General features: G+C 43.4%; 2 protein-coding genes across 5 annotated transcripts in view; both read right to left on the reverse strand.

Moving 5' to 3' along the window:
* The window catches only part of ptpn9a (protein tyrosine phosphatase non-receptor type 9a), a 19359-nt gene extending 17231 nt beyond the window's left edge, over positions 1 to 2128 (reverse strand). Inside the window, exons 1-2 of one of the 3 annotated variants that reach the window (XM_072672407.1) lie at positions 1659 to 2128; positions 1181 to 1340 (exon numbers count right to left, since the gene is read on the reverse strand). In XM_072672407.1, the coding sequence (XP_072528508.1) occupies positions 1181 to 1213 (33 nt within the window). In that variant the 5' untranslated portion in view covers positions 1214 to 1340; positions 1659 to 2128. Of the gene's footprint in view, positions 1 to 1180; positions 1369 to 1658 lie in introns of all 3 variants that reach the window. The other 2 variants (XM_072672406.1, XM_072672409.1) reach the window with 2 other exon arrangements.
* A 2669-nt stretch (positions 2129 to 4797) lies between these two features.
* On the reverse strand, positions 4798 to 11831 carry snupn (snurportin 1). Of its 2 annotated transcripts, none has more exons than XM_072673804.1 (9): positions 11548 to 11831; positions 10832 to 10997; positions 9969 to 10146; positions 7984 to 8088; positions 6969 to 7065; positions 6770 to 6867; positions 6557 to 6634; positions 6385 to 6465; positions 4798 to 6159 (listed from the first exon to the last, which is right to left on the reverse strand). In XM_072673804.1, the coding sequence occupies exons 2-9, from the start codon at positions 10987 to 10989 to the stop codon at positions 5869 to 5871; spliced, it is 1086 nt and encodes a 361-aa protein (XP_072529905.1). In that variant the 5' UTR covers positions 10990 to 10997; positions 11548 to 11831; the 3' UTR covers positions 4798 to 5868. The 2 variants fall into 2 exon arrangements, with proteins under 2 accessions (XP_072529905.1, XP_072529906.1); XM_072673805.1 differs by lacking the exon at positions 11548 to 11831 and adding an exon at positions 11492 to 11507.
* Between the last annotated feature and the right edge of the window lie 43 nt (positions 11832 to 11874).

The following is an 11874-nucleotide window of genomic DNA, read 5'->3' on the forward strand; positions in this document are numbered from 1 at the left end:
AGACTGAACCGGCGGGCAGACAGACACCGTAGGGAGGAAAGATAACCGCGTAGCTTTGTTTCTCTCCCAGAGAGGCGAGCTGAAGGAGTCTAAGAGATGGTCGATAAGGCTGGGCCTCATTCAAATGAGCCACAGCAGCAGGAAAGAAGTGACAGAAGAGCTTTGTTTAGGTACAGGAGCACTGATCCTTCCTTAAGCCTTCAGAACAGGTTGCTGAACAGGTCGCTGGCAGGCGGGAAGCAGAAAGATAGGCTACTCATGTACTGTGATTATACTGGCCTGAGGGTTAACCTAAACTATTCAGAGGGCTTGCACATTTCTGGCAGCTCTTTGCAGGCATGTGTGTGTGTTTTTTTTTTCTCTACTAGTGCTTCCACACGAGCACGCTGTAAATAACTGGAGAGTATTATATAAGGGCCGTTTCCTGTTTGAGGCCCACTTTTTTTTTCTTTCTTTTTTTTTTATAGAAACACTGCCCGTTGCCCGTTTGCTGGCGGGAGCAGTAATGACACAGAGGCATGACTCTCACTTGAACCTGCTTTTAATCTGGTATTTTTGCCCCTTTTCACATTCTGGGAGAAGTTGTGAAAAGGGGCAAAAAAGGTGGTGCCGTGACGTCACGCGCTCTACAAGCAGGCGTACAAATGACGTCACTGAGCCCCTGGATCTTCTGGATCCTCAAAAAAAAAAAGAAAAAAGAAAAAAAAAGAACCTTTTTAGCCCCAAAAACATTTTAACAAAAATATAAACACCACAGTCTTCACCAGATCGTTTAGCAGCACAAGTCTGACCCTCCTGCCTGGACGCAGGGAAGCCTCCTTCAGGCTGGGAGGCTTTAGTCTGACAACTTTCTCTTCGCGGAAATATTGCGAAACCAAGCTCCGATTCCTGGTGTTCACCGACCTCTCGCAGACCTGAGGACACTCACCACACACACACACACTCATAGCCTAACTCCAGCGGGGTGAGGTCTGAGCTGCGGTAAAACCTCATCTAGGTGACTGGTGTCATCCGGCACTGTCAGATGCGCGTTCACGCGTTCACCGTTAACGTGACCAATCGAGCCCCTCCGTTTTCTAGGAAATCCTTCAGAAGCACCCCCTGGCCCACTTGTACAGACAGCTCGCTAAATCTACCGTCTCGTTAGCAAACGACACCGCAATGTTTCTGACCCACTTACCTGCTCTTCCTCTGCCGATAAAGTGGCGGCCATTCTTCACGTGTGGTCAAATAATTAAGGCACCCGATCTCCCCTTTCCTCCTCCGGTGTGGTCGGTCGGTCGGTCGGTCAGTCGGTCGCTTGGCCAGCCAGCCAGTCGGTCAGTTCGAGAGGAAAACGACTGAACGTGGATGTCAGGGAAAAAAAACCTGATCACGAAAAAAATATATAGCTATATATATATATATATATATATATATATATATAATACAAATAACCGACGACCTGAATCCCAGATGCACTCAGACCCACACTAGACCCAGTAGTTGCTGATGGCAGTTAGTAGGCTAGTTAGCCATCGGTACATACAGAGGCACTTACAGCCAATCTGAGGTAAACATCAGCGAGGAAAGTAACAGCGCGCTACCGTTAATCAGCCGTTAATCAGCCGTTAATCAGCCGTTAATCAGGGCTAGTGCGGCGGATACCGAGAGCAGACCTGGCATCTTGTCTGGGCGAAATTCTGCTGGAATTCAGATGCGCAGCAGCAGCAGTTTGCTCTCGACCTTCCGTCTCATAATGCCACAGAAAACAACCCCGGAAAGTGTGGGACGAGCTCTCAAAAATCAGACCAGCATCCTAGTCGGGCCAGCGTCCGCCAGGTCTAACCAAGCTAGTGCTAGCTAGCTAACGTTTGCTGGCGACACCTTAAAAACCTCCAGCTAGCCTGGCCGCGTAGCTTAGCTAATGTTGCGTTAGCCAAACACAGCGCTCAGCTTCATGGCCCCCCCGTTTTTACAGCGGCTAGATACAGTCGACCCGTCCCACGGCGGGTACAGGCGAGAACCGACCGTGTCCCTCCGACTCCGAGGCGAATAAAAGTTACTAACACATCTGGACGCCTCTCGTCGCTTTTCGGGCTTTTATCTTTAGTTGGGAAATGGAGCTCTGAGGGGGGAAAGCCCAAAGCTTCACACTCCCCCTGCCGGACACACGCAGACACAGCTCCCGCCCTCCCTCTCTCTCTCTCTCTCTCTCTCTCTCTCTCTCTCTCTCTCTCTCTCTCTCTCTCTCTCTCTCTCTCTCTCTCTCTCTCTCTCCCCCTCTCCCTTTCCGTCTCTCTGTCCCTCTCTCTCTCCCTCTCTCTCTCTCTCTCTCTCTCTCTCCCTCCGCTCCATTCATAAAAATACCTCCGCCGGACTGAGAGGCTGCTGCGAGCTCAAAGGCTCATCGGCACTATTCACAGTTATATATATATATATATATATATATATATATATATATATATATATATATATTTTTTTTTTTTTTTTTTTTTTTAAATAATACGACATGTTTTGTGGGGTTAAAACGGCCTCGAATTGCACCTTAAAGCGAGAAATAGGACGTTTTGCATTAGAGGAAAGAACAGCTAAAAAGCTACAGTGAGAGGACATTTCCTGTGGGCGGGTCTATATGGTTTGGACCAACATGATTGGTAGATCCGGCACCGCCCACCACTGAGCCCCTCCCCCCGGCTTTGTTTTCACACTGACATCCTGAAAGAAACATCGACACACAGATCTTCCTCTACATGAAGACACGTCAATCTTCTCATATGTCAATTTAATGTAATATAAAACCCTATAATCTTAAAAGCCATTCATCTATAACCACTGAACCCAGTAGGATGAGGAGAAATGTGAGGCTGCCCAGGACGGTTCCCCCGCCTCCCATCACTAAGCACGATGCTAGCCAGTGTAGCTGCTCAGTCTGTCAGCTGATGTAAATGAATGGGCAGTTGAATGGGCAGTGTTCTCCTCCAAGCATGTTGAGGTGTCCCATGATGCTGGATTAGCATATGATGGGAGAGTCCTAGCTAGTAAGAACCAACTGGCAATCACTGAGGAGTGGAATGAGCTCAGTGAGCCAGTCTTCCAGTTCATCGCAGGTTACCACACTCGCCCGTTCACTCACACCTTGGGGACAGTTTAGCACGGCCAGTTCAATTACCATGTTTTTGGAAGGAGGGAAGGAGGAAATCCACATGGACACAGAGAAAACCACCTCACAGTAGCTATTTTTTACAATAGTATTTTGACATTTTAGCCAGAAGTTTGTGGACACAGCTCTATTAGTGTTTGCCTTAAATATCTTTCAATTAAAAATTTTGGCCAAATGTTTTGTGAGAAATTTTGACCTAAAAACATCTTTGCAGCCACAAACATTATTATTTTTATCTTCCTCCTACATCCCTCGAAGTAATGAGGTCATCAGGCAGTTCACCTCCTCACCACCTCCTCTTCTTCCTCCTCCTCCTCCTCTCCAGTGCTATTCAGAGGTTTCTGAGAAGACAGGTGCTGAGGGTTCCTGGAATGCAACGCATGACCTACACCTTCCATTTCTCTTAAACCACACAGCTGTCAGTTCTCCTGCCGTTAATTGCATGTGCTACAACATAGTATAAGAGAGAAGGAGCTCAGAGCCAACTGTGTGCCAGCACTGCATTTCACACAGTGGTTCAGTGCCATTGGCCATGCAATTAAAAAGAAAATAGGGCCATTCTGGCTTTCCCTTTTTAGCCTTTTTCTACTTTCACACTAGCATGATGTGTGTTCATTAAAGCTCATCGCACATTTGGCAAAAATACAAAGTGATTGACTGATAAGCCACTTTTGCAGCCCATTGCCATCCAAAGCACAAGAGGAAAAAAACAATTCTGGTATGTCTCAATCAAAATCCTGACTTGGCCAGAGCTCCTCCAAAGAGATGCTCAGGACTGATCTTCAGTTATAAGAATTGGTTGGTTTTCTGCTAGGTGGAACAACCAGTTTTGAAATGGAGGGGACAAGTACTTTTACTTTTGTTACACTGTTGTAAAGCCTGTTGTTTCTGTTCTACTCATATTTAAAATGGTCATCTGAATCAATTTAGCGTTTTCACAGCAGAGTATGAAGTTTTGTAGGTCTTGGGCTCACCTAGCCAGTTGACTTAATGTAAATAACAGCTCTTTCTGTGGTCAACTGCCTTGTTCTCCAAATTAAATACACAAGATTAGAGGCACTCTGGAAAAAAAAGAAGTGGAAAATGCTGCAACAGCAACAAAAGTTACCCAAAAACAAGGTTAAAGCGGTTTCGTCAGAGCAGCGAGAGGTGTGTGGTTTTAGAAGGGTTTTGGTATTAGTCACTATCTGCTTTCCAGGAACACACAGCGGCCATCAGGTTAAACCCACTGCTCGTAAAACAGCCAGTTGTTTTGAAGGTGGCTATGAAGGTGTTAGATAGTCAGAGTAGAGTTATATCTGAAGACAGGTAAGCACACAATCTAATGACTAATATGTCAGCTTGTACAATAGTCTTCGTAATGGAAACCAGACTAAACGTAATAGATATCCATCATCCATACAGCCAATATGTCAGCAGGAAGCAAGCTGATGCAAAATGATTGCTACTGTACCTCTTAACGAAGGTAAGAGAGTGACGGCCATGCAAGTGAAACTAGAACAAGTTTTACAGTTTACAGTTTTACATTTTACTTCCAGTTCTCAGCCCATGCCTCAGAATGAGTTTGTTCAGCAAACTGTGGTTTGCATACAGCAGGGTTTTCTGCTGTTCCAGATTACTCTTGCAGAACCTGACACAAAAGAAACCCACTAGTCTGGAAATAGCATTCATTTTAATCAGTGCATACATTTCAAATACAGAAAACACAACAACAAAAAACATCCAACATTTCACCATCAGTAAAATTAATTTATTAATAGGACCTACAAATTATACATCACACTTAAAAAAAGTACCAAACTCATAAGCTTCCTTCTGTCGTGAAATTTACAAGTCTGGTGCATGGAGCCTAAATTTAAAAGTTAATCTAAAATATAATAATGGTCTACAGTTCGTGCAAGAAGTCACCCGTCAAGCAACATTTGCATGCTTGCAGAATGATTTTGTGTGATTTCTGCTTTCTCCAGTAGACAGTAGATTATAAGCCAAGACAAGTTCTGTTTTCTTCGCTTCTCCAACTTTGCACTGGGGTTATAAGGTTATTCACCTAATGATGCAAAGTGTAATAGCGTCCACTTCGCACAATGCAAAACGTTGCAGCAATTTCATCAAATCATAGTTTTAGTAATACGTATAGATCTGAAGATGACTGCATGAAATCTCCAGACAATAATTACTGGGACGAATCCATTTCTAACAAAAATGGATTAGTAACTATGTGCTACAGAAAAAGAGTAAACTCAAAACCTGTCTTTGGAACAACCACGGGGAAAGTGGAAAATCAGATATGGCCAAACAGCCTCTTTAAAATGAAGTAGTGAAGTGCAACATTCCTCCATAAGAAATATAGAGCGTAGAACTTAGCTCCCCATTCTTCCTTCTGTGTATGTCACAAGAATTTGGCTCAACAGTGGGCCATGCTCCCAAACCTGCCAGCAACTAGTCAATCCTGACCATCAAATTCATTTCATCATCAATTCTGAAGGCCCCATACATAGTTTGGAGTCTCCAGATAGGAGGCAGAACAAAGACTGTGCTTCAGAGTCAAATGGAGCAAATCTAGCCTCAACTTAGCAGGGATTCCAAAATCCCCAGCACATTGCAAGCCATAAATCCTCAAAAAAACCCAGTTTGACGAAATCCACAACTTCTCTGCGGCATACCAAAACGCTGGGTTTAAAAGAACTTCCTGTCCTACAGCAGTGCTCATGTCAGGTCTCTACTCATCAGGTTTCCATGCCCTCTCTTTGGTTGCTAGTTGTCTGGTTCTCTGGCGTGGAGAGATGTTCTAACTCATATCTGCCGTTCTCTGCAGGCCGAACCTCAGTGGACGTCTTCTTGTGCTCCCGAATCTGCTGCATTTGATGGCTGGCATAGTCAGGCTTGGTAGTGAGGGGACACTGTGGCACCTCAATGCCTAAGATGTCTGCCACCATGTAGGGCCTGAGCCAGCCCACCAGAGGGGTGCTTCCTGGGGTGTAATGGGTCTCACGGTGGTAGAAGAGGAGGCCATCCACCTAGAAAAGGAATTGAGAGAAAGTGAGTAAATAAACAAATATATACATAACATAAATGAATAAGGTCAAGAATCTCTGTAAATCTGACTGTAAAAGACTGTAAAAAAGTTAACTGTTACAATCAGAGCTAGACTGAATCTGTGAACATAGAATAAAAATTTCACAATTTTCTCCTTAAATATCACTATTGTACATTAAAATAGTATATAAAATAACTGCTCTTACATTGAAGCTATAGTCATGGGCCAGGGCCTTTTGGATGGATTCTGTTGAGCAGCTGATGCTGTTCAGATTAACAAAACGAAACTGCAAAAAGTTACAGAAACAGAAAAACAAATTAGTACATTTATTCAAATATATATTTTAAAAATGTATTTAACACAAAAGATGCACTTACAGGATTTCGTTTGCCAACCTCTGATAGTCCTTCTACTTCTTCAGCTTTGGACTGCAACCAGTAGAATCTGAACTCCGTCTATAACATAACAATTCTCTGTTACTTCACTCTCTTTAAATTAGTTATCAAGCATGCCCCATTAATACCGATTACCCATTTTTAAATAACAGTGTAAAAAGCAGCAATAATTGAATTCAGGATCACAGGACTCACAGGACAGTCATATACAGGATGTCCCCTCCAGCACATCACATCCAGGATATAGTAGGTTCTATCCAATTCACTATAAATGCAGTCTAGGATAGTATAATCTGTAGGGATTAGAGATCAAAGTCTGATTACCACAAGATATAAATATATGGTACATGTAAAACCATTAGGTTTCAGGCTTCAAGCTCTGATTTGTACTAACCTTTCCCCATGGCAGAGTTGTGCCTGTTTCCTCCTGGTAGCAAAGAGGGAAAGCGATTCACACAGTACCCACTTTTAGTGTATGATGCCGTGGAACCCTGTTAAATATCAAAAATGCAGTGAGAATATTAAAGAGTATTATAGCTGGGCTTCCTTAAAATATTCAGCTCTGGCATTTTTTTTATTATTTTAGTGCCAAAACCTGCACCTGTTTTTTTATTCCCCTCACATACTTTTATTTTGTGGTTTAATGTACTGGTGAGCTTAAACATCAGGATCACTCATAAATTAAGCAAATAACATGGGTTATTTTGTAACAATGGTGCACGTAAATATCTAGGATATGTACGAACGACGGCAACTGAACAGTCAGTTCTCATTCTTGGAAAAACTGATTTCAGAAGACCTTAGAGACTTTGTGGGGGGCTCTTGGTCAGCAAGGCTCTCTAATATGTAAGGGCAGAGTGACCACGCTAGCCCCGGTCCACCATTGAAACCAACTACAATAGCTAGGAAAGTGTCTGGGTGGGATCTTGGAGCAATGGAGGGAGGCTGCCTGGTCATGATGTGTCAAAACAACAAGTTTGAGCAGCAGTGGTTCCGCCTCACAACTCCAGAGGATGTTTTGATGCCAGATACTACAGGGCTATGTGTGCACACAATCAAACTGATCATCTCACAGTGTATTCTGTAATTATCGAGTCAAAAGGGTTATCGAGAATTTTCACTGCATAAAAATGTCTTTGGCAAGATCAAGGATTTATTTAGGAACCCTTTTTTGTGCTAGAATACCTCCCATTTTCCTGTCTTATTTTAGGTGGTTTTCCTGCTAGGCATCACTCGTTACCATCATCAAATCTATATGTATGGGCATATAGAACAGTGGGCAGTATAGATATAAATGAGGCCAACAGAGATTGTTAAAGTTATTTGAAGGATTTTTACAGACACTACACTGTTCTTCACAATGCTTTCCATTGCAGTCGCATAATTCAGAAACACTGACAGGCCCAAACCTTAGATGCAACAACAAGGGAGCGCTTGCCGACAGGACAGACCACCAGCAGCCAATCAGCGCCAAGATCCGCAGGCACATCCACCAACCACTCTGACAACATCAGCTGTAAGGACAGTAGAATGCATAATGAGGAGAAATACCATAAACGAATGAATGAAGCACACAGACTATTACATTAGCCTGTAGCTCCAGTGCAAATCTAAAAAACATATGTCATGGCTGATTGACTACATTTGTAGAAACTGAGTAAAGTATTGCAGCTCCTGTGTGAAGTAAGAGGTTGCCTTTAGTCAAATTGCACATTTTGTTGGCACCTTACAGACTTGGTAAAAAACCCTTTAACACCCCCACAGCTTACAATACATTTTGTAGCCAGATTAACATCTTTCACCTCTTATAGTTGAACATTTCACATTGGAAACAGTGTGCCACATTCTTGACTAAGCTAAATCTTCAACGCTGGTGCTTGGCAGTCACATGGCCATAGCCATACCAACATATGAACAGGTATTAAGTACCTTTGTTTTCATATACAGTGGGGGCAAAAAGTATTTAGTCAGCCACTGATTGTGCAAGTTCTCCTACTTAGAAAGATGAGAGACGTCTGTAATTTTCATCACAGGTACACTTCAACTATGAAAGACAAAATGAGAAAAAAAGTCCAGGAAAGCCCACTGTAGGATTTTATGTGTAAGAATGTATGTGTAAATTATGGTGGAAAATAAGTATTTGGTTAATAACAAAAGTTCATCTCAATACTTTGTAACATAACCTTTGTTGGAAATGACAGAGGTCAAACGTTTCCTGCAAGTCTTCACAAGGTTTGCACACACCGTTGCTGGCATGTTGGCCCATTCCTCCATGCAGATCTCCTCTAGAGCAGTGATGTTTTGGGGCTGTCGCTGGGCAACAAAGACTTTCAACTCCCTCCACAAATTTTTTATGGGGTTGAGGTCTGGAGACTGGCTAGGCCACTCCAGGACCTTGAAATGCTTTTTACAGAGCCATTCCTTCATTGCCCGAGTAGTGTGTTTGGGATCATCGTCAACCTCTGTGTAGTTCTGGAATTTTTGTTCACCGTTCTCATGATCATTTTGATCCCATGGGATGAGATCTTGCGTGGGCCCCCAGATCGAGGGAGATTATCAATGGTCTTGTATGTCTTCCATTTTCTTACAATTGCTTCCACAGTTGATTTATTCACACCAGCCTGCTTGCCTATTGCAGGTTCACTCTTCCCAGCCTGGTGCAGGTCTACAATTTTCTTCCTGGTGTCCTTTGACAGCTCTTTGCTCTTGGCCATGGTTAAGTTTGGAGTCTGACTGTATGAGGCTGTGGACAGGTGTCTTTTATACAGATAACGAGTTCAAACAGGTGCCATTAATATAGGTAACGAGTGGAGGACAGAAGAGCTTCTTAAAAAGGAAGTTAAAGGTCTGTGAGAGCCAGAAATCGTGCTTGTTTGTGGGTGACCAAATACTTATTTTACACAATAATTTACAAAACAAATCTTTAAAAATCTACAATGTGATTTCCTGGATTTTTTTTCTCATTTTGTCTCTCATAGTTGAAGTGTACCTATGATGAAAATTACAGACCTCTCTCATCTTTCTAAGTAGGAGAACTTGCACAATCAGTGGCTGACTAAATACTTTTTGGCCCCACTGTATTTAGACAGTTACTTAGAGGAGCCCATGATTGATGAGTACAAGAGAATTTATGAAGCCTGGACATCTGATTTAGCTGACAGTTCCTAATTACCACTGGTGACATGACTGAGGCTTTGCCACAACCATGTTCTGAGACTTTATCAAATATTATTATTACTTTTAAATTATTAAAGATGGTTTAACTGCATCCTTTGAGAAATGCTGCTTTAAGACTGTTTATTTGCATAAGACCGTATTTCTTACTACCTGAACAGTACTGTAAACAGTAGCCTTACCACTTTGCAAACACTCAACACATTTACTACATTCTGACCTGATTGGCGTAATGCTTTGGCAACTTTTTCCGTTGCTCAACCTCCATCCCCTCATCTTCTGCCTCATCTTGCTGCTGGTTCTTCAAAGTCTTCTCCTCCTCCTCCTCATCACTGTCCGCCCCCGTCCAGTCCCCATCTGCCAAACGCCGGGCATGATTCACGTAGTTCAGCCTTTTCCTATGAGTACAACAAACTCAATTTAGAAGAGGTCTCCATTACAAAACAAACAAAAAAAAAACCCAACAACATCTACACCATATAGTACCGAGTTTCTACTCAGACCTCCAAAGTTAGCTGTCTACTTATCTGATCCATGTTAATTTCATAGACACAGCACAGACAGCACTGCTGACACTAATATGGCAACCAGGGGCCAATGTTTAACTTTTTTTCCCCTTTATAAAATGTTAATTATAAATTTAAAGTCTATAGCTGCATCTATTATGGACAAATCACATTTATGTGTATAGGGTTTGGTAAAAAGTGCAGTAAAACGACTAAGATGCAGATATTTCAGTGCAGTAACCCTGTGTCACCTAATCATTGTGCTATCTGGAGAAAAATAAAAACACTCATGCCATCACTATGCATCTCTAGCCGCTCAATGTATCCAGGTTTCTCAACATCTCTGTCAGTTACCTGAGCATATTTGTTCATGCATAGTAACCATACATGCCTGTGGTTGGAGCACTGTAATCACATAATACACATAATGACAACATACAAGTACACATGACAAAGACATATCACACACACTATATCACACTGGCTGTGTGCAGACAACACCACTCAGTAGCTAGACGTTATCTGGTGTTCCTGCTGAACAGATCGTCATATATCTAAAGTGCAAGAGTAACTTTACTCTTTCTGTAGCTCCAGGAACCTCCTGCGCCGTTCATTCTGCTCTAGCGCGCTGTATCTGCCCTTGTACTGAGCCAAGCGGGGATGGGGGGCCGACGTGCTGTTGGCCTCTCCAGAGACAGAGAAGCTGGAGGACAGGGCTTGAGTCAGGGCATCCATTGTGGCCTCTACAAACACAGGAGAACAACCTCTGTCAGCTGAGAGAGTTGAACACACCAGTACACAGTCAGATCTCTTACAAGACGTTGTTGCCAGACAGGTAGTTATAGCTAGCTAGCTAGCGTTCTCGCCGTCACGTGGGAGGCGGCAGCGTGTCAGCGAGTGTGTGGAGTAAGTTAGCTAGCTAGCTAGGTTAGCTAGCGCTAGCGCGTCCAGAATTTCTCAAGTAAATTCATAATCCGTGTTTAACATAACAACTTTTAACCAGCTAGTTTAATCGAGAATGAGTTGTTAGCTTCACTTGTAGCAACATTTAGCTGTGAAATGTTAGATAACGTTGGTAAAACGGACAAGAGTTAGCTAGCTAGCTAGCTCAGTAGCTCGCTAGCCTCCATTCCCTGAGGTGGTTGTAATGACTAGCTAACGAGCTAAGTTAGCGTGCTATCAACATTATAGCCATCATTTTAAACCTCCCAGTAGCTCTCAGCCCATCCCGACCTGCCTCCTCGTAGGAGAAACATCAAGCTAAAGCATATTTCCAGACAGGAGGACTCGAACCTGCTGTTGTGGAGGCGGCGGAGGGGAGCGGCAGTAACACCACCGCAGGGCCAGCAGTGTTTCTGTAGCCTGGTCACATTTCCCTCCGCCCGGCTACGTCACCACGCTGCTCACCCCCACAGCCAGGGTCGCTCGGCTCGGCTCGGCTCGGCTCGGCTCGGCTCGGCTCGGCCCAGCTCGGCTCAGTCTGTTATTCGGATCACGAAAACTGCGTTATAACTGCGTTATAAGAACGATATCGCTAACAACAGGGTACAACGATACGAACACGCATTTATTTCCATGCATATTTATTCCCCATGAAGCCCACCTTAAAGGTCCTGTATG

This window comes from Salminus brasiliensis, chromosome 2, assembly GCF_030463535.1.
Source record: "Salminus brasiliensis chromosome 2, fSalBra1.hap2, whole genome shotgun sequence".
Taxonomy (NCBI): domain Eukaryota; kingdom Metazoa; phylum Chordata; class Actinopteri; order Characiformes; family Bryconidae; genus Salminus; species Salminus brasiliensis.

Coding starts and splice junctions, on each gene's coding strand:
- snupn (XM_072673804.1), bottom strand. CDS start 10,989: ATGGATGCCCTGACTCAAGCCCTGTCCTCCAGCTTCTCTGTCTCTGGA. Junction 6,466..6,556: donor AGGTTGGCAAACGAAATCCT/GTAAGTGCATCT, acceptor AACTTTTTGCAG/TTTCGTTTTGTTAATCTGAA. Junction 6,160..6,384: donor CCCATGACTATAGCTTCAAT/GTAAGAGCAGTT, acceptor TTCCTTTTCTAG/GTGGATGGCCTCCTCTTCTA.